General features: G+C 46.8%; 2 protein-coding genes across 8 annotated transcripts; one reads left to right on the top strand and one right to left on the bottom strand.

Annotated features, from left to right (window-relative positions):
• The first annotated feature begins 927 nt into the window (after positions 1-927).
• Positions 928-2,887, top strand: LOC145520106 (cathelicidin-7-like). Its single transcript, XM_081525760.1, has 4 exons — positions 928-1,140; positions 1,766-1,873; positions 2,024-2,095; positions 2,697-2,887. Exons 1-4 carry the CDS (start codon positions 940-942, stop codon positions 2,811-2,813), a joined length of 498 nt encoding a protein of 165 aa, XP_081381886.1. The 5' UTR covers positions 928-939; the 3' UTR covers positions 2,814-2,887.
• A 12,025-nt stretch (positions 2,888-14,912) lies between these two features.
• On the bottom strand, positions 14,913-21,643 carry NME6 (NME/NM23 nucleoside diphosphate kinase 6). 7 transcript variants are annotated; one of them, XM_081525752.1, is made up of 7 exons: positions 21,539-21,643; positions 19,690-19,862; positions 19,020-19,116; positions 17,246-17,348; positions 16,246-16,285; positions 15,708-15,868; positions 14,913-15,445 (listed from the first exon to the last, which is right to left on the bottom strand). In XM_081525752.1, the coding sequence occupies exons 2-7, from the start codon at positions 19,746-19,748 to the stop codon at positions 15,279-15,281; spliced, it is 627 nt and encodes a 208-aa protein (XP_081381878.1). In that variant the 5' UTR covers positions 19,749-19,862; positions 21,539-21,643; the 3' UTR covers positions 14,913-15,278. The 7 variants fall into 7 exon arrangements, with proteins under 7 accessions (XP_081381878.1, XP_081381879.1, XP_081381883.1 ...); XM_081525753.1 differs by having other exon boundaries at positions 19,690-19,858; positions 21,607-21,643; XM_081525757.1 differs by lacking the exon at positions 19,690-19,862 and having other exon boundaries at positions 20,936-21,643.
• Between the last annotated feature and the right edge of the window lie 185 nt (positions 21,644-21,828).

Genomic DNA, 21,828 nt, shown 5'->3' with positions numbered 1-21,828 from the left:
GCATGCACCTGAGCAAGCCCTGTCTCCTAAGAGGAGAGTCCTTGGAGGAGACTCAGCAGGAGCACTCAGGGAGGAGGAGGGGACCCAGGAGGGCAGGTACAGGGGAGATATGGTCAGGGACAATTTCAGGAGGACAGAGTATCCCCAGAATGTGTGGAGATAAGACAAGGCTTGAGTGTGGCCTCTGGATCTAGAGAGAGGTGGTCAGCCTGTGATGGGCTTGAATGTAAGCCAGCAAAGAATTGTTGGAGGTGGTGTAGGTAACACTTCCTCAGGCTCGGTTGGGGAGGGGCCAGGACAATAGGCCATGTTTAGTGGGGTCTGAGGACAAGACATTATTAGACTGAGAAAAGGAATGAAGAGGAAACCAGGAGAGGGGAGAAATGGAACTCAGTGTCTGAGGCCTGGGCACAGAGAAAAAGATGGTGTGGGCTTTGTGTCTGCCTAGGGACTAGCTGTGTGTATAAGTCTTAAGTTGTGAGTAGTACTTTCAAACATCATTGTATGACGCACTACTGGGCTCTAGGTGCTACTGAGAGCTGAAGGTCGAGTGCACAATACACTTCTTAACCCTGAATCCTGAGAGACCATAGAGGGAAAGCCAAGGAGATGTAGATAGTGCCTGGCCTCTCCGTTTCCTGGAGTACTCAATCCTCTTGAGCAAGCCTGCCTGTGACACTTCCCATTGACTGCAGTAGAGGCCAAGACATTGTCAGGGAGATGGAGAAACCATTTCTTCACCTTGCACAGGGGCCTCCCTGCCCACCGCCCAGAAATCCCATGAAGCAACAGCAGGGGCTGAGGCAAGTCAGTCTCATACCCTGGGAGGAGGGCAGGGATGGGGCAGGTCAGGAAGACTTCTGGTTGAGCCTTTGCATCAGGCTCAGGCTGAGCATAAAAGGAGGGTCCCTCAGGCTGGGAGGAGGCAGTTTAGGGACCATGGAGACCCAGAGGGCCAGTCTCTTCCTGGTACGGTGGTCACTGTGGCTACTGCTGCTGGGACTAGTGGTGCCCTCGGCCAGCGCCTGGCCCTTCAGCTACAGGAAAGCCGTGCTTCGCGCTGTGGATCAGTTCAATGAACGGTCCTCAGAAGCTAATCTCTACCGCCTCCTGGAGCTAGACCCGCCTCCCGAGAAGGAGGTGAGTTGGGGAGGGGTCAGGGAAGGGGATCTGTCTCCTGACGTCCTCAGCCACACCGTCGCCCCTTCACTCAGGCTGTACCTCCTGTCAGGAAGAACAGTTCTCCCTTTAGGTGGGCTCCCACCTCTTCTAGGAAACCTTCCCAGACCTGGGTCATCTTTCAGCCCCAGGCTTCTTGCCTTAGCATCTCTTCCGTGGGATCAGGCTCCCTGCACATCTGGCTCCCTGGACTTCTGGGAGCTCCAGGGACAGAGGGGGTCACTGGTTCTGTGAGGTGACTTCCCTGCTGAAGTCCCCTCTGCACCTCGGTGTCTCCCTACCAGGGAAGACTCTGTCAGCCTGGAGGTTCCAGCGACAAGGGCTCTCCCTGCAGGCGGCGCTGACTCCCTCAGCCCCTCTGAGGGGAGGCGCTGCCATCAGCGCGGGTGTGAGGTCCGCTCCTGCTCTCTGTGTGCCCGTGAGGCCGGGGACGGGGTCTGTCCCCTCCGCTGTGCTCCCAGCACCAAGCCCAGGGCCAGACGCACAGGGGGCTGGAGAGGCTGCCGTCTGGGTAGGGGGCAGGGAGACAGATCAGAGAAGGAAACTTGAGCCTGAGCCCAGTCTCCCCACTTTGATCATTGTCCAGGTGGAGGACCGGGGAGCTCGAAAGCCTGCGAGCTTCAGCATAAAGGAGACCGTGTGCCCCAGGACGAGCCAGCAGTCCCCGGAGCAGTGTGACTTCAAGGAGAATGGGGTGAGCCTGGTGGCTGAAGGAGCAGGAAAATGCCTCTCAGGGAGCTGAACAGGGGACTTCTGGGAAAGAATTGCACCCTGGGGTGAGGTGGGGTGTGGCTGAGAAATATTGCCTGGGGTTTCTAGTTTGACTTCAAGCCTTCTTTTCCAGCTGGTGAAACAGTGTGTGGGGACAGTCACCCTGTACCAGATCAGGGGTGACTTCGACATCACTTGTAATGATGTAAGTGGCCCCTTCTGTACTGCGAGATCTGCTTGAGGGGTGGGTTGTGGAACTTCCTTTGGACCAATGACCCGCTGCCCCATCCAGGGCAGAGAAAGGTCCTCCTACCCTGGCCCCTCCTTCCCCCAAGCCCCCGGTCTTCGGTCCTGGTTCTGCGTCCCTTAGAGCCATGGTTCCCTACTGGGGTCCCCAACTGGGAACTGACGTAGAGGCAAATTCTCAGCCCCACTCAGACCTCCTGAATCAGATACCTGGATGGGGGGTAGCCTTTTGTATTTTCACAAAGCCTCCAGGGGTTTCTGTCGATGCTGAAGTTTGAGAGGCATTGACTCGAGTCATGAGCTCTCAACCCTGGTTCCCTTCCAGCTTTGTTGGGATGGGCTTCTGACCCTGGGAAGCCCCCTGTCATCTAAGGGACCTTGGTTTGCTTATCTGTCTGTGGTATGGCGATTTAACCACAGGCTCCAAACATCATATGGGAGGTAAACTGGTGCTCCAAGCTTCCTGATGTGGCCCAGGAATTGGAGTGTTCAAGTGGCAAGGGGTCTGGTTTTAATGCTGAGCCAATCCCCCAAAACAACTATTTCCTCCTGCTTCACAGATTCAGAGTGTGGGGCTATTCCGACGGCTGAGGGACTCACTCCGGAGAGGTGGGCAGAAAATCCTCAAAAAAGTAAAGAGAATTGGTGAGGCAATCAAAGATATCATCACGGCGTGAAGTCCTAAGGATCAGGTTATCCTGGCTCAGACTTCTGAATTCTGAAAAATAAATTCTGAAGACAACTTCCTCAACATTCAAATTCACTTCTCTTCCCTCTCAGTCTTACCAGGACCAGGTCCTTAACTCTGAAAGTCCTCTGAACGTGTATGTGTGTGTGAGAGAGAGAGAGAGAGACAGACAGAGATCACTCCTATTAACTCCCGGATGGGTGAGGCAGTCCTCCTTTCAGGAGGGTATGCAGGTACAGGGATGTAATGACGACCATAGCTAACACGGATGTATGGTATATTTGAAAGTTGTTAAGAGAGTAGAGCCTAAGTGTTCTCATCACAAGGAGAAGACTTCATTTGTTTTTTGTATCTCTATGAGATTATGGACGTTAAGGAAACTTACTGTGGTACTCATTTCACAATATAAGTAAGTCAATTCGTTATGCTGTACACCTGAAATTTGTAGTGCTGTATGTCAATTATATCTCAAATGAAACTGGAAAAAATATTTAAAGAATGTGAAAGGATTATTACAGTAAAAAGTCTGTGGACCACTACTTAGAGAAACTCTCCATGGGTGTGCAAGGAGACATATATGATAATATCCAATTGGAGTATTGGTCTGTTTCTACAATAGATACCAAACAGCAGTGAACACAAATGAATGAATTACCGTGTATCATAAAAAAAAAAAAACTGTGCAAAATGAGCTAGTAAATATGTTATAAGGCTACTTATGTAATGTCTAAAAACGTGGAATCAACACTATGTTTTGCTTATGGGTACTGGTGGTAAAAACAAAAAACGTGCTAGAGGAGAACTGAGCAGGTCAACGCGCTGGGACAATCTTGACCCGTTTCACTAGAGCCGCATTCTGGCCCCAAACTACGCTTCCCGGCAGGCTGCGCGCTGCCCCGTGACGCACTTCCTTGCCTTTGCGATGTTCCTTGCTAGGGGAGGGCTGCGCTATCTTTTAGCCGCTGGACGCAACTGCCAGTAACTTTGCTGCTGCCGCGTCGCCCAGCCGGTAGCAGATGTGGACCTCGCGGGAGCAGTTCCTGGGCTTGCCCGCGGACTGTGAGGTGGACCGGCTGGCCAAGTGCTAGGGCAGGAAGAGAGCGACCGCCCCCCGCCGCACCCCATCCCCGGGCGTTCGGACCTCAGGCGCAGGCCTGGCGTGGGCTTGGGTGTCCCGGGGCTGGTTCCCTAGGGAGTTGTGGAGATGCCCGCTGAGGATGCGACCACCCCTCCCAACTGCTTGCCTTCCTTGTGGGTGGGGGCAACGTTCCCTCCCTCGTTGTCTAGTACCCTGTTCTTGTGGTTTATAGCTACCTCCCCAGAGTCCCCGGCCTCGCCTTCCGCCGCGGGGGTCCTGTCCGCGCTGTCCACTCCTGATGCCGGCGAAAATTGAGTGCTTGAATTGTGGCGAGTGCTACCGAAGAACTACATTCTTATGTCCTGTTAATTAATATCTAACTGAATAATGAAGAAGTCTAGAACATGTTTTTCATCAGACACAAGGTTGTTGTTCAGTCGCTAAGTCGCGTCCCACTCTTGCGACCCCATGGACTTGTACCCCATCAAGCTCCTCTCTCCATGAGATCTCCCAGCAAGAGTACTGGAGTGGGTTACCATTTCCTTCTCCAGGGAATCTTCCCTACTCAGGGGTCAAACCTGTGACTCCTGCAATGGAGGCAGGTTCTTTACAGCTGAGCCACCGGGAAAGCTCCCGACACAAAGTTATTATTTTGCTGAGACTACATTTCGCTTTAACCGTCTTTTTAATGTCTGTTGAAATGTGCTGTAGGTGTGCAAAACACATCTGATTTCAAAGAGATAACGGGGGGGGGGGAGGAATCTAAGCTATTGAGAACCTTTTAACATTGCATATGTGTTGAAATGATAATATCTTAGATACGTTGGGTTGAAGAAGTGAAGTTAGTCACTCAGTGTTATCCGACTGTTTGGGACCCATGGACTGTAGTCCCCCAGGCTTCTCTGTCCACGGAATTTCTCCAGGCAAAAATGCTGGAGTGGGTTGCCATTCCATTCTTCAGTGGATCTTTCCAACCCAGGGATCGAACCCGGGTCTCCCGCATTGCAGGCAGATTTTTTACCGTCTGAGCTACCGGGGAAGCCCATAAAATTCATTTCACCTCTTAAAAAACTATTTGAGATGGCTGCTATGGAATTTTTTTTTTCCCCTGATGGTGCCGTGTGGCATGCGTGAGTCCGGAATCTTAGTTCCCCGACCAGGGATGGAACCCATGTCCCCTGCAGTGGAAGCACGGAGTCTTACACCTGGGACCACCAGGGAAGTCCAGGAAATTTTAAATTACATATATGGTTGGCACTGTAGCTCCTATACTGCTCTTGGATAGCGCTGCCCTAGGAGAAGGGATATTTCTGCATCAGACAGAGCCTTCCTGGGCTCTTGGGGACACTTCCTAGAGAAGCTGATGTGTCTGGAGGGCATTCTTACCCTGTCTTGTCTGAGGGGTCTGTATCTGCCACATTTAATGTTTCTGTTGGAGGTTCCTGCAGAATGGCTTTTTCAGCCGCTTTTCCCTAGCCACCAGGAGTCTTCCTGGGTTGGGTTGTGCTGTAGAGAGAAAACTAAGGACCTGATGGTGACTTGAGAATGTGAGATTGCAGGAGGATGCATCTGTCACAACCAAATGCCTGCTGGGACTCACGTTTTCTTTTCTACCAAGGTGAAGATTCTAATGGTTTTAGAAGCCACGTTTGCAATTTTACTATATGCTGAACTGCCATGTAGTTAGTAGTTTGTGCCCACCAATTATTAAAGAGGCATTGTTTCCTCATTGACTTGAAATGCCATATATGCCACATACTACAATTAGGTTGTCCTTCATTCCACCCACCCATCCAGCCAGCCATTCATCCTTCTTCCTCTGCAGTAAAAATTGTAGATATGACCAACCTATGATTGACCTGGGTCATGAGGGAGGGGGGAAATTATACTAAGTATAATATGTACAAATATATAAGTAGAGCAGAATAAGGGGGATCCAGAGTGCCAGAGTGTAGAGTCAGAGTTGGGCGATCAAGGTAGACTTCTGTGAAGACCTGTGTGTGAGCAGAAGCTTGAAAGAGGTAAGGAAGGTATATATGTGGGTGTGGTGGGAGACTCTTCCGGGCAGGGAAACAACCAGTGCTGAGACCCCGAGATAGGAAAGTAAGGAGGCCAGTGTGATTGGAGTGCAGAGAGCAAGGAGGAGAGCAAAATATTAAAAGAGGCCCCTCTGAGTCCTACAAGTTAAAAAATCTTAAAGTGTAATTAAATCTGTCAGTTCTGTGTATTTTTTAACTGATTCTTTTTACTATTATTATTTTACTTTGGCTGCACTGGGTTTTTGCTGGGGCACGCGGGCTTAGTTGCTCCATGGGAGGTGAGATCTTAGCTCCCTGACCAGGGATTGAACCCAAGTCCCCAGCATTGCAAGGCAGACTCTTAACCACTGGACCACCAGGGAAGTCACCAGCTTTGTGGTTTATAAGTTCTACAGTCTACAGGGTCACAAAAGAGTCGGACTTAGCGACTAAACAACAACAAATTTATTTGATGTCATAAATCATATTTTTGTTTATTTATTGAAAACTTGAAACTGATTGTTTGCCTCCATTGGTAGATACAGAATTATTCTGGATATTCCTGAGTTCTTAAGACTGCTATTTTTGGAGTTGCACGTCAATTTCTGTAAAAAGCTTCTTCAAGGTTTTTCTCTATTTGGCATAGCTATGAATTAAGTAATTCTGATTTCTTCTATTTTTTTCTGCTTGTATTTGTTTTGAACTGCTTTCATCAGTTAGAATTGTCCCCACTTCACTCCATTTGGCTTTTCACCTAGTTTCTCCATCTGTCTCAGTGAAGACTCACCCGTTTAAATTTGCTTTCAGCTAGCCAGTCCAATTTGGTCTTGTTGTTATCTTGTTTCACCTGGTGGTCTTCTCTGTCACTATGCTCACACATTTCATTGATTCTGAGAAGTACATTCCCTCAAATTATTAATAAATTAATCTTTTAGATGGAAACTTTGGATCATATTGGATCCATTTCAGACTTCATACTGTTTTGCTACACTTAATTCATCCTTCCTTTTCTCTATATGTTTTTTCTTTTATTGCTGAATTACTTAAATCCCAAATAATGTGACATAATACTCCTAAATATATCATAATGTAACTAACAAATAAGGACTTTAAATATATATATATAACCACATTATCAGTCAGTCAGTCAGTTCAGTAGCTCAGTTGTGTCCGACTCTTTGTGACCCCATGAACTGCAGCACGCCAGGCCTCCCTGTCCATCACCAACTCCCAGAGTTTACCCAGACTCACGTCCATTGAGTCGGTGATGCCATCTAACCATTTCATCCTCTGTCGTCCCCTTCTCCTCCTGCCTTCAATCCTTCCCAACATCAGGGTCTTTTCAAATGAGTCATCTCTTTGCATCAGGTGGCCAAAATGTTGGAGCTTCAGCTTCAACATCAGTCCTTTCAATGAACACCCAGGACTGATTTCCTTTAGGATGGACTGGTTGGATCTCCTTGCAGTCCAAGGGACTCTCAAGAGTCTTCTCCAACACCACAATTCAAAAGCATCAATTCTTCGGCGCTCAGCTTTTTTTATACTCCAACTCTCACATCCATACATGACTACTGGAAAAACCATAGCCTTGACTAGACGGACCTTTGTTGACGAAGTAATGTTTCTGCTTTTTAATATGCTGTCTAGGTTGGTCATAACTTTCCTTCCAAGGAGTAAGCGTCTTTTAATTTCATGGCTGCAATCACCATCGGCAGTGATTTTGGAGCCCCCCAAAATAAAGTCAGCCACTGTTTCCACTGTTTCCCCATCTATTTGTCATGAAGTGATGGGACCGGATGCCATGATCTTAGTTTTCTGAATGTTGAGCTTTAAGCCAACTTTTTCATTCTCCTCTTTCACTTTCATCAAGAGTCTCTTTAGTTCTTCTTCAGTCAGTTCAGTCACTCAGCCATGTCTGACTCTTTGCGACCCCATGAATCGCAGCACACCATGCCTCCCTGTCCATCACCAACACCCGGAGTTTACCCAAGCTCATGTCCATTGAGTCGGTGTTACCATCCAGCCATCTCATTCTCTGTCGTCCCCTTCTCCTCCTGCCCCCAATCCTTCCCAGCATCATGGTCTTTTCCAATGAGTCAACTCTTCACATGAGGTGGCCAAAGTGTTGGAGTTTCAGCTTCAACATCAGTCCTTCCAATGAACACCCAGGACTGATCTCCTTTAGGATGGACTGGTTAGATCTCCTTGCAGTCCAAGGGACTCTCAAGAGTCTTCTCCAACACCACAGTTCAAAAGCATCAATTCTTCGGCGCTCAGCTTTCTTCACAGTCCAACTCTCACATCCATACATGACTACTGGAAATAAGGGTGGTGTCATCTGCATATCTGAGGTTATTGATATTTCTCCCAGCAATCTGGATTCCAGCTTGTGCTTCATCCAGCCCAGCGTTTCTCATGATGTACTCTGCATATAAGTTAAATAAGCAGGGTGATAATATACAGCGTTGACGTACTCCTTTTCCTATTTGGAACCAGTCTGTTCTTCTATGTCCAGTTCTAACTGTTGCTTCCTGACCTGCATACAGGTTTCTCAAGAGGCAGGTCAGGTGGTCTGGTATTCCCATCTCTTTCAGAATTTTCCACAGTTTATTGTGATCCACACAGTCAAAGGCTTTGGCATAGTCAATAAAGCAGAAATAGATGTTTTTCTAGAACTCTCTTGCTTTTTTGATGATCCAGCGAATGTTGGCAATTTGATCTCTGGTTCCTCTGCCTTTTCTGAAACCAGCTTGAACATCTGGAAGTTCACAGTTCACTTATTGCTTAAGCCTGGCTTGGAGAATTTTGAGCATTACTTTACTAGTGAAGAGATACCCCACGTCCAAGGTAAGAGAAACCCAAGTAAGATGATAGGCGCTGAGAGAGGGCATCAGAGGGCAGACAGACTGAAACCACAATCACAGACAACTAGCCAATCTGATCACATGGACCACAGCTTGTCTAACTCAATGAAAGTAAGTCATGCCATATGGGGCCACCCAAGACGGACGGGTCATGGTGGAGAGGTCTGACAGAATGTGGTCCACTGGAGAAGGGAATGGCAAGCCACTTCAGTATTCTTGCCTTGAGAACCCCGTGAACAGTATGAAAAGGCAAAAAGATAGGACACTGAAAGATGAACTCCCCAGGTCGGTAGGTGCCCAATATGCTACTGGAGATCAGTGGAGAAATAACTCCAGAAAGAATGAAGGGATGGAGCCAAAGCAAAAACACCACCCAGTTGTGGATGTGACTGTTGATAGAACCAAGGTCCGATGCTGTAAAGAGCAATATTGCATAGGAACCTGAAATGTTAGATCCATGAATCAAGGCAAATTGGAAGTGGTCAAACAGGAGATGGCAAGAGTGAACGTCGACATTCTAGGAATCAGCGAACTGAGATGGACTGGAATGGGTGAATTTAACTCAGATGACCATTATATCTACTACTGTGGGCAGGAATCCCTTAGAAGAAATGGAGTAGCCATCATGGTCAACAGAAGAGTCTGAAATGCAGCACTTGGATGCAATCTCAAAAATGACAGAATGATCTCTGTTCGTTTCCAAGGCAAACCATTCAATATCATGGTAATCCAAGTCTATGCCCCAACCAGTAATGCTGAAGAAGCTGAAGTTGAACGGTTCTATAAAGACCTACAAGACATTTTAGAACTAACGTTATCAGTAGTGCCTCAGTATTATCTAATACTTGGTCTGTGTTCAAATTTACCTGATCATCTCAAAGTCTTTTGCGAATTTGAATCAGGATCTCGACAAGATCCACACATTCCTTTTTTAAAAAATGTTTCTTAAGCCTGTATCAATTCTTCATCCCTCTTCTATTTTTTCTCTCCAGGCCATGGATCTATTTATAATGCTCTGAATCTAGAATATAAATCTACTTTAGATAATACTGTAAAGTAGTTTTCACATAGTAGATTGTAAATCAAGGGGAAAATAGTTTTGAACTTTATCAAGAAGTATTCATCAATATGAAAGGCATGGAAATTCCCTGGTGGTCCAGTGCTTAGGGCTCAGTACTTTTACTGCCATGGCCTTTACTCAGTCCCTGATTGGGAACTAAGATCTCCCACACTGCTTGGCATAGCTGGAAAAAAAGAAAAAGAAAAAATTACATCACCAGTGGCATTGCTGGCTGTAGTATTTGAGTTACCACCCATATAGCACACCTGTACAGGTCTGTCATCAATAGAATGTACACATGTCATCAATAAGGCATGTCCATGTCTGTCTCTGTTTGTAACTGTGATCTGCCTATAGCTATAGCATCTGATTATTTCACTGTGTCTCCTAATGTAGTGTTCCAAGAAATTCATATTGAAAAGCATAATATTTTATTGTGAATTACTTTCCTTTATTTCTCTTTTATATTTTGGGTTAGGGCACTATTTTTAAAAAATTCTGTGTATGGGGACATTTTATTCAATATGAATCTCATTTCAAGACAGTAAATGAGATGTTATAAAACAGACTATGAGAAGGAGCCTTTGATTCTAACACTGTTGAGAACATGACATGTGTTTGTCTTTTGTCTAACCTTTCAAGTTCTTTCTTAATTAACACTGCTTCTATCACTCATTCACTCAAAAGTATTTAACTATTAAGTGTTAAGTCCAGTTCTGTGTTCTTGGGATATACCAGTAGTATATCTGGGAGAAGGGTGTTCCAGACATAGGAACCACTGAGTACACAGCATCAGGACAGAGGTCAATGTAGCTCAGACTGGAGTGAACAAATGGTAGAGTACAGATGGAGTCAGAAAGCCAATAGGTTATGAAAGAATGTAGAACCTGGGGGGCCACTCTCAGGGGTTGGCTTTTACTCTGAACATTATGGATATATATTTATTTATTTATTTTTGGTTGCACTAGGCCTTCATTGCTGCATGGGCTTTCTCTAGTTGCAGTGAGCGGGGGCTACTCTCTAGTTGTGGTGCACGGACTTCTCATCGAGGTGGTTTTTCTTATTGTGGAGCACAGGCACACGGGTTAGGGTTAGGGCTTCAGTAGTTGTAGCTCCCAGGCTCTGGAGTACGAGCTCAGTGGTTGTGGCACATGGGCTTAGTTGCCTCACAGCATGTGGAATCTTCCCACCAAGGATCAGACCCGTGTCCCCTGCATTGTCAAGTGCATTCTTTACCACTGGACCACAAGGGAAGTCCTGGATACGTTTACATTCTTTAATAAAGAGAACAGTTCTATTTCTTAGAAATGTGCAATAAAGAAGGAAGAGATTGGAATTAGCTTTAGTCACCTGTTCCCAACCCATTCTTCTAGTCATGATCCCAGAACAGAACTCTCATGGCTCCAGAGAGTACTTCCTTTGGATCAGTGCGGGTCCTGACTTGATTGGGCTCAGTAGACCCTCTAGAGCAACATGTCTTAGCCATCCTTCATTTTGTCCTAAGAGAGTCAGTGAAGTTGGACAGATAATGACTGGGGAAGTTCAAATGCGGTTTCACATGTGCTCTGGTTAGCCACTATTCTCCACTGTCTTCTGTATTAGAGACATCCAGACTGACTCTTATGTCAATCCACCCTTTCTTTTCATAGAAAAAGTCACAAAGAACTTTCCCATAATGGTCATGAAGATTGTTCTCTCTTGGAAACAAATCGTTGTAGCTTATGTGTCAGTGTAACTGGTTATGGCCTAGAAGATAATTTTAGTATAAGTGCAGATTCTTACAAAGCTGATGATGCCTCTGATGTTTACTTGGAAGATTCCTTATTGGGATAATATAGAGAATAATAGGTTCTACTGTGGGTTTTTTTTTTTTTTGGCTTGATTCAAATAAAAGATGTAATAAGTAAAAATTGACTAAAGGGTGGTCCAGTGATTAAGAATCTGCCTTGTAATGCAAGGGACACTGGTTCAATCCCGGGTCCAGGAAGATCCCACATGTGGCAGAGCAGCTAAGCCTGTGTGTCATACCTACTGAGCCTGTGTTCTAGAGCCCGCAAGCTGCAACTGCGGAGCCCATGCACTGCAACTACTGAAGCCTGAATGGCTAGAGGCCATGGTCTGCAACAAGAGAAGCCACCACAGTGAGAAGCCCACCACACTGTAATGAAGAGTTGCCCCTGCTTGCGACCACTAGAGAAAGCCCGTGTGCAGCAACAAAGACCCACCACAGCCTAAAAATAAAATACATAAATCTTTTTTAAAAAATTGACTGTGGTATATAATCTGAATCTAATCATAGGAAAATGTCAGGAACATTCCTTACATATTCTAAACATAAGAAAGATTCTCTGAAAAAAGAACTCTGTTCTTCAGAAATGCCAATCTCAAGAAAGAGACACTAACGGAAACTAAGGAAACATAACTAATTATATGATTGTAGACAATCCTGTACTGTAGGGAAAATGTTATAAAGGACATTATTGGATCAGCTGACAAAATTGGCATACCATAGTTAAGTGAAAGTCACTCAGTCATGTCTGACTCTTTGTGACCCCATGGACTATATAGTCCATGGAATTCTCTAGGCCAGAATACTGGAGTGGATAACCTTTCCCTTCTTCAGGGGATCTTCCCAACCCAGGGATTGAACCCAGGTCTCCCACATTGCAGGTGGATTCTTTACCAACTGGGCCACAAGGGAAGCCCAAGAATACTGGCGTGGGTAGCCTATCCCTTCTCCAGGGGATCTTCCTGACCCAGGAATTGAACCAGGGTCTCTTGCATTGCAGGTGGATTCTTTACCAACTGAGCTATCATGAAAGCCCTGATAGTTGTTAAAGTATTATATAAATGTTAAATTTACAGGAGTTGATAACTGTATTGTGGTTATGAAAAAGAATATCCGTATTTTTGTCAGACACACACTGAAGTATTTATAGGTAAAGAGCATTGATGTATGCATTGATTCAAAGAAAAAAATACATTTACATATATATGTACACACACATAAATAACATACAAATTTTAGCAATAGGTAGTTTGGGTAAAGGGTACAGAGCTATTCTGTGTACTGTCCTTATTCTTGTAACTTTTCTGTATGTTTGAAATTATTTCCAAATAAAAAGTTAAAAGGGGTTGAATGGAAATATAGGTCTGGTGAAACTTATCTTGGAGAGACAGACATTAATGGCTATCAATGATGAATGGGCTATAAGACATTATAAGACAAGGAGGAAAAGCCTAGCTAACCCTTCCTGTGACTACTTTGACTGAAAACTCTTTCTTCAGTTTCAAAGCCAGAAATCCATCCCTGGCCTCTCTCTCTCTGGCAGTCAGCAGATTCTCAGCCAGCGTGATCTCTGCAGTCATCCTATTTCCAGATTCATGTGCAGGAAATCAACACCAACCAGGAGATCCTTGCCCAGTTGAGCAGCAGCAGCAGCAGCAGCAACATTCTGATAAAAAACACTGGGGGGAAGGGTGGTGGTGGGCAAAGCAGAACATCAGAGAGTGAGGGTCTCTACCCCTTTGTTTTAAAGTTCCAATGAGAGCAGGACTTCAGTGGTTTTCTCTAGCCCACCCCAGGACCACCAGTAAACTCTCAGGGAGGCAACTAAGTGTTGAAGGTGCAGCTCAGTCTAACCCAGAGGGTAAGCTCTGGGGAAACAGACAACGTTCCTGGGAGGGTAGAAATCTCAGGATCTGGAGCAGTCAGGTTTGGAGAGTATGGACTGGATTTTAGCCAGAAGTCAAACCTCTTCAGATGCAGGCTGTCACGGGGAGGGAAGATCTTCTGTGTGCAGAGTGTAGGTGAAGCTTTAGTCGGAAGTCACATTCATCAGACATCAAAGGACACACGGAGGAAAGCCTTATATACGTAGGGAGTGTGGGTCAGGCTTTTTAGATAAGTCACCCCTTACAACCACCAGTGTACACACTCAGGGGAGAAGGTTTATGTGTGCTTTTAGCCTCAAGTCACACTGCATCAGAGGACACACACAAGGGAGAAGCCCTTTGTGTGCATGCTGTGTGGGTGAGGTATTAGTGAAAATCAGACCTCATTAAGCACCAGAGGATTCACAGAGGGCATAAACCTTACATATGCAGGAACTGTGGCCAAGACTTCAGGGTGAAATTACACCTCAGGACACATTCAGGTGAGAAGCCTTTTGTTCACAGGGAGTGTGGGTGGGGTCCTAGTCACAAGACAATCCTCAACACACACCAGAGGACACACTCAGGAGAGGAGCCTGATGAGTGCAAGTATGTCGGCAAGGCTTCAGCCTTCCTTCTCTGGCTTTTTTCTCTTTTCTTGGCTTGTGCAAATATTTGTTTTCATAAGTTCTATATATAAATTCAAGCCACTTCACTTTCAGTTTGTAGCTTGTCATGGTAATGCTCCCTCATGATTCACACCTCCCTAAATCTGTGCCCTGTGCAGTTGCTTCCCACATGGACTCTGGGTTTGGCCACGTGACTTGCCTTTGTCAGTGGGGTATCAGCAAACATGACCCAAGCGGAAGCTCGATAAGCTCACGAATGGAAGCCTGCTTTCTTGGAACCCTGAAATAACCATGCAAAGCAGCAGCTCAGGAGGAAACACCACGCTGGACCCAACTGCTGAACGTAGCCATGTGAGTCCAGCTGAGCCCAGCAGAATCACCCAGCCGATCCACAAACATATAAACAAGTTCAAGTCATTATTGTTTTAAGCCATGGAATCTTGAGGTCGTTTGTCATAGCAGTAGGGAACTGTCATCCTCAGCTACAGCAGAGACATGGCTACCTTTAGTGGCTCTGTGCAAATCAGGGAAAAAAAAAGTGAGTCATAATATGCCACTACTGGGCAGACATACTTTTGCTCAAACCAAAGATGCCTCTTCTTCCAGGATGCAGGCCTATGCCAGGTGCCTTCGTGCCCTACAGAAGCTGCACGCTGCATGAACCTCCTGGGAGATTTTGACACAATTCTCTCTTCACTTAGCATAGCCCAGAAACTTGACTTAGGACAGGTTTGATTACTCCAGTTAAGGAGAGAGAGATAGCATCTCAAGTAGTGTTCCCAGCCTTTATTCAGTAGCATACTGACTTTTATTAAGGAAAACAGACCAAACGTGGCTAATACAGAGTCACTGCATTTTTCAGGCAAGTCAGCTGGGCAAGCTTCTCCTTGAAAATGATGAACAGTTCTCAGAAAAAAGAGGAGCCATCATTCCTCTGAACCACCCATGAACATTCCAGAGAAGAGGTAGACAGTGAGATTCTAGGAGAGGTGGCAGTGAGGAGCTTAGGCCCTCACGCAGGTGGCGGTGTCCAGCAGAGATGGCGCAAGGAGCCCCAGGCCTCTCTGGTCCTAGAAGAATGCTCTGGGACCGGAGGTCTGTGAAAGAAGGTTGGGCAATGCCGCCAGTCTTCACAAACTGACAGGCCTGTGTCAGGCTGGCCCTGGGCCTCCTGTAGGAGCAGCAAAGTGGATGCCACCCTCAGGACTGTAGTGTACAGGGCCACAGCGCAACTGGGGCTCCTCCTCTTCGTACCAGCGCTGTTCACTGAAATCGGGGAAGAAGGCTGCAATCTCTCTACTGGCTGAAACCACAGAGTCTGTAAGGGGAGGAAAAAAAAAGCAGGGGTTCTCACAGGAAGTGCAGGGTAGAGGCAAGCAGCAGTCATAATTGGGTTCAGAAACCAGAGCCTGTACTTCTCCCGCCCCTAAGTCCTGGGCCACATCTGCCGAGGTCACCACAAAGGGCCAACTGGGAGGAAAGCTCACTGGGGACCTGCCTTTCAAGCCCACCATCCAGCCTGCCCACCGTCCTGAACCAAATTCCCTTATTAATACTGTGGACACAGGAGGCAGCCTCACCTGAGCCGTGGGTTGTGTTACGGGTGTCAGTGAGACCGAAACTCCCACGAATTGAATCTGGGGCCACGTAGCGTGCTCGGAACACTCTGGTGGGTCCCATCACGGTCCTCCAGAGCTGGATGGCGTCCTTGTGGGCGAGGATGTAGGCTCGGATCGGCCCACTGTGAACCAAGGGAGCACGTGTCAGGAGTCTGGCTTTGGGTTCAGGAGTGCACACTGGCCATCCTGAGAGTCTCCTTGCCTTTCTAGCTGAGTACCGCTTCAAAGAGGTGACAGAAGGCCGCGGATGAAGAAGAAAGGCCACCGAGACAGCAGAGTTGTTAGGAAGCATCAATAATACTCTTCTACAGCCCCTGGGTCAGCAAGCACCTCAGAACAGGTGGCCACAGGGTCAGTCTCGGCCCAAGCCCATGCTTCTTCAGAACCTCGACATTGCTTACAACTTTAAAGAGTGGCAAATAAAATGAACAAATCTACTTGGGGGCCAGGGGAAATAAGTCTCAGCGGATGAAGACGTTGGAACCAAAATGAGAAATACCTGGCCATGAACTCCACCAGCCGCTGATAGAAAAAGCGCCCTGCAAGGAGAGAGGACCTCCATTAAGACACCGGTGCCAAGAGAACTTTTTATACTCCTGCCTCCCTATTGGAGGGAATAATCACTGGTTTAGAGAAAGGAACAGGGAGTCTGACTTATCTGGGTCTGAACCCAGGCTCTCCAACTTACCACCTGTATAGTTTCGGGTAAATCAATAACTTCCCTAACTTAGTTTCCTAATCTGTGTGCTGGGGACATAATACCTACCTCATGGGGTTGCTGGGAAATTAAATGAAATCATGAGCCTTTGGACTCGTAAGAGTACTTGACAGAGTAAATTGTTCGCTGGTGATATTATCAGGATATAAAACTAAATTTCTTGTTGATACCATGAGGTAGGACCCTCCTAGAAAATATTTTCAAAACACTGATAATCATGACAAGTTTGTGTTATCAATCCACTCTTTAGAAGACTGGCTGAATTTTACAGTTTGTAAATACAGTAGTCATGTATGGATGTGAGAGTTGGACTATAAAGAAAGCTGAGCGCCGAAGAATTGATGCTTTTGAACTGTGGTGTTGGGAGAAGACTCCTGAAAGTCCCTTGGACTGCAAGGAGATCAGACCAGTCAATCCTAAAGGAAATCATTCCTGAATATTCATTGGAAGGACTGATGCTGAAACTCCAATACTTTGGCCACCTGATGCGAAGAACTGACTCATTGGAAAAGACCCTGATGCCAGGACTGAAGGCAGGAGAAGGGGACGACAGAGGATGAGATGGTTGGATGGCATCACCGACTCGATGGACACGAGTTTGAGCAAGCTCCGGGAGTTGGTGATGGACAGGGAAGCCTGGCATGCTGCAGTCCACGGGGTCACAAAGAGTTAGACACACTGAATGACTGAACTGAAGTCAGTGAGAACCTGACTTAGGTGTCCAAATAAAATCTTTCAAGGGACAGAGAAGCCTCCCACTCAGAGGACTGTTGGCTCCTACCTTCATGCTCTCGGTAAAACTTCTGGCAGTCTTCCTTTCTCCACAGAAGTTCTCTCATTCGCACAATAAGGAACTTGTTGCTCAGAATCTGCTGATGAACAGCCTGGACAAACGCCACCCCAAAGATAAAAATCAGTGAAAGGGAGCATTTGTGTGAATAGGAGACCCAGGCTAACCAAAAGAACCCTGGGGACCCTTTAGAGCCTAAGACTTGAAGAAAAGAGACACCCTGTTGCTATCTTGAAGATGGGAGTGAGTCATGTAACGAGGAATGTTGAGTAGTCGCTAAAAATGGTAGTCCCCACCTGAAGGCCAGCAAGGACATGGGGACCTCAGTCCTATAGTCACAGAAATAAAATTCTGCCATTCCGAATGGGCTTCAAAATGGATTCTTCCCCACACCCTTGAGATAAGGGCCCAGTCAGTTGATACCTGGACTTCGGCTTTGTAAAACCCTAAGAGAGAACCTAGCCCTCAGCCAAAGCTACTGGACCTCTACATTCTAGAACTGTCAGGTAATGAAAGCTGTTTTAAGCTGCTACTACTGCTACTGCTGCTAAGTCGCTTCAGTCGTGTCCGACCCTGTGTGACCCCATAGACGGCAGCCCACCAGGCTCCCCCGTCCCTGGGATTCTCCAGGCAAGAACACTGGAGTGGGTTGCCATTTCCTTCTCCAATGCATGAAAGGGAAAAGTGAAAGTGAAGTCGCTCAGTCATGTCCGACTCTCAGCAACCCCATGAACTGCAGCCTACCAGGCTCCTCTGTCCATGGGATTTTCCAGGCAAGAGTACTGGAGTGGGGTGCCATTGCTGCTAAGTGTGTGGTAATTTGTTATGCAGCAATAGAGAACTAGGGCTTCCCAGGTGGCACTGTGGTACAGAATTTGCCTGCACTGCAGGAGACACAGGAGATGAGGGTTTGATCCCTGGGTCAGGAAGATCCCCTGGAGGATGAAACGGCAACCCACTCTAGTATTCTTGCCTGGAAAATTCCATGGACAGAGGAGCCTGGCACAGTATAATCCATGGAGTTGCAAAGAGCCGGACACGACTGAGCACATACACAATAGACAATTAGTATACATACACTGTCTTCAGGTTTGGTTCTTCTTACTGTATTAGATCCTTTCTTTAATTTTTTTTAAATATTTTATTTATTTGTTTCTTTGGCTGCATGGGTTTAAAGAATCTGTCTGCAAGGTGGGAGACTTGGATTCCATTCCTGGGTTGGGAAGATCCCCTGGATGAGGGCATAGAAACCCATTCCAGTATTCTTGTCTGGAGAATTCCCATGGACAGAGGAGCCTGGAGGGTTACAGTCCATGGCGCTGCAAAGAGTCAGACACGACTGAGTGACTGAGCACAGCACACAGCCTGGGGTCTAAGTTGCAGGATCTTCATTGCTTCATGCAGAATCATTTGTTGTGGCCCGTGGCCTTCAGTAGTTGTGGCACGTAGGCTTAGCTGCCCCATCTTAGTTCCCCAATCTTAGTGGGATCTTAGTCCTCTGATCAGGGATCAAACCTATGTCTCCCGCATTTCAAGGCAGATTCTTAACCACTGGACTACCAGGGAAGTCCCTCTTATATTTTATATCTGCCTCAGTTCTCCAAGAGATTTTTAGTCTCCTTGGGGTCAGAGTCCACAACGTCTAGCTTTGCCTCCACACCATTTAGCACAGGACTGTGTTGTCAGTCTTCACAAATGGCCCTGTGGCACCTGAAACAGAAGCAATGCCCAGGGCATACAGTAGAGGCTTAGGACGTGTTCTTACCTCCAGAATCAGGGGGTGAGCAACTGCATCAGGCTTGATTAGGGCCAGAGTGAGCTGGAGAGCCTGCGGGCTCCGCAAGATCGAGGTCATCTCCCTCCTGCACCAGAGAGCCAGATTAGAGACTCATCAGTATTGCAGTCCCCACCCTTCTTACTCTGGAGCCACGCACTCTTTTAAGTCAACTAAGGCTCTCACTTCTGACATTAATAAAGCACGTGACATTTACTTAGTATTTAACTGCCCATTGGGATCATGGGATTGAGGGAAAGGAATAGTACAGGGGCCTTCAAGTTGCCCACTGGGGGACATAATCTTGTTAATGCAACTGTAACCCTGCAAAGGAGTGACCCATTCAGGAGAAGTTCAAGTTTAAATATTACCTGTCTCTGCCAGTACTCCCTTCCCTTCCTATCTTTTGTGTTTTACAGAGGATTTACAATTTACATTCCTATAGAGTCTAGCCACAAGCACACAGCACTCTCCCATCAATTCTAGAATTGCAAGACTGGTTGGATAAGAATTGGAATGTTGCCAGGATACCATCCCCCTCTCATCCACTCCCCAACCCCCCTGCCTAAAGTCTGTTGGATACATACGATTTCTTATCTAATGTTACAGATAAGTCAGGATCTATCCTGGCCAAATCAAACCCTTCAATACACTTGCTGACCTCAATGGAAAGGCTTGTTGTTCCGTTGTTAAGCTGTGTCTGACTCTTTGTGACCCCATGGACTGCAGCACGCCAGGCTTCCCTGTCCTTCACCATGGCAAGGCTTGCAGATATGCAACTCGAAGGTCAAAGACAAGTTGTACTCATTTTATATCTGAAGTAGCTGAAACTGCCTGGCACAAAGATGCTTAATCAATTTTATTGACTAAATGAACCTATATAGTCTTAGTCTATTTATCTTTGTATATCTACAGTCTAATCATGGTGTATGAGCTCAATAAATAATTGTGGAAATGCTATAAAAAACATAAAAGTATTTTAAACTGGACTAAGAAAACTTGAGATCTGTTCCAACTTTGAACTTATATTTACATGTAAGAAACTGATCATCTCTGCAGGTCTAAGGACTAGTTCTCAAAGATTATCTGGGTGGAACCTCTGAATTTGCCAGTCAATAGAGAAGGTTTGCATGAACACACACAGAGACAGAGTCTGGACACCCATGTTATTTCTCTTAGCCCGAAAGTGGCACATTAAAGGCAGTGCTAGGGTCTGGCCCAAACAGAGAAACACTGCCAAGGTCTTTCCTACTCATGCCCTTTCTATAGCATTCAGGCTGATGCTCCAGTCGATCCACAAAGCTAACCGCAGCCTAGCCAGTACAAGATCAGCCAACCCAGTTTCCCTAACATCCCAGGTGGTGAGTAACCCAAAAGTGAGCAGAATCTTGCCATATATTTAGGGAGAGATATCTTTGCCACCTCACCTTCCTCCTCCTCCATATCCATGATATCACTAAGTTCTGGCAATTTTGCCTCACCAGTGCCCTTTCAATCCATACAATTCTCTCCTTCTCAGCTGCCACCACCCTAGCCAAATGATGTCTAAAACATCATCAACCCTCCCTGGACTTATGCAACAGCCTCTTTAATCATCTTCCAGTTTCTTCTCTTGCTACCCTCTATAATCTGTTCTCCACACAATAGCTATTGAACTAAAAATGTAAATCTGATCATTCCATTTCCCTCCTTAACCCTTCAAAGTGTACACTGCTTTTATAATAAAACCTGAAAGCCTTATCACGTCCTACTAGGCTTTGCGTGATCTGATCCCTCATCTAGAACTCCATACACCTTAACTTGCTTTTGCTCCATCCTCATGGGCCTTGCAGCTCCAAGACTTTCTGGCCTGACAGCCAGAGTTTTCATAGTCCAGAACGTGTTCCCTCTGGTTACCTCCTACTCACCCACTAGATCTTAGTTTGCTTCCCCACTCTCACGGCTCCTTACACGTCTTCTTCACTTATCTCTTCCCCACTAGAAGGTCAGCTCCATGAAAGCACAAATCTGTTTGGCTCACCACTGTATCCTCTGTACTGCAGAGTGCCTAGCACACACATGGCGCTCAACAGTATTTGTTGAATCAGTCAGTGAATGAGTGATTCAGCTATTCCAAGGCCAGAATGCTAGGGGCTATCCAGGGGAGGGCATGGTTCCTTTTCTAATGCCAGCCAAGTCATGCTTGTCTTGGATACTGGTTTGCAACTGAGGAACAGGTCGGGAAACTTGCTCAACATAAAAGTCGCTCCTTTAGAGACTTATAAGTTTTATTAGTTCCCTGGGCCTTTGCCTCCATAACAGAGGCTCCTATTTCTCCGCTTCGTGGAGGGTGCCAGCCACGCTCTCCGTCCTCCCACGCTGGTCATCACCTCGGCTTTCTGCCTCCAAAACCTGAAGCCCCGCCCTCCAGTCCCCCAAGCTCACAGCCTCAGTTCTAGACGCCGCCCTCATCCCCACCCTGCTCTTCCATTTCTCCCGCCCTGCAGCCCTCCGGGTTCGGCCCTTTGTACCGAGGCCTAAACCCACTCCAGAGTCTGGGCTATTTGGAAGCCCCGGGTGAAGTTCGGATACGAGTCACCTGGTCCTCACGCCGCGGGGCCCGGCCAGCAGGCACTGCGATAGCTAGCCTTTCGGTCCAAGCGGGGTCCTTTAGGCAATCGACCGGGCAGCCCTCTTCGGGGTCCTTGCCGGGCAGCCGGAAGCGGGTGAGGTGCTGTGCCAACCAATCCGGAATGTCCTGCAACAGAAGGTCCCGCCTCCCGGTGGACCAGGTGTCTTTCTAGCGCTTGCTCCGGGAAGG

Source organism: Giraffa tippelskirchi, chromosome 9 (assembly GCF_054371585.1).
Source record: "Giraffa tippelskirchi isolate mGirTip1 chromosome 9, T2T-mGirTip1v1.2.pri, whole genome shotgun sequence".
NCBI lineage: Eukaryota > Metazoa > Chordata > Mammalia > Artiodactyla > Giraffidae > Giraffa > Giraffa tippelskirchi.
Note: the sequence above shows the minus strand (reverse complement) of the source record. Positions and strands in the feature narration are given on the sequence as shown.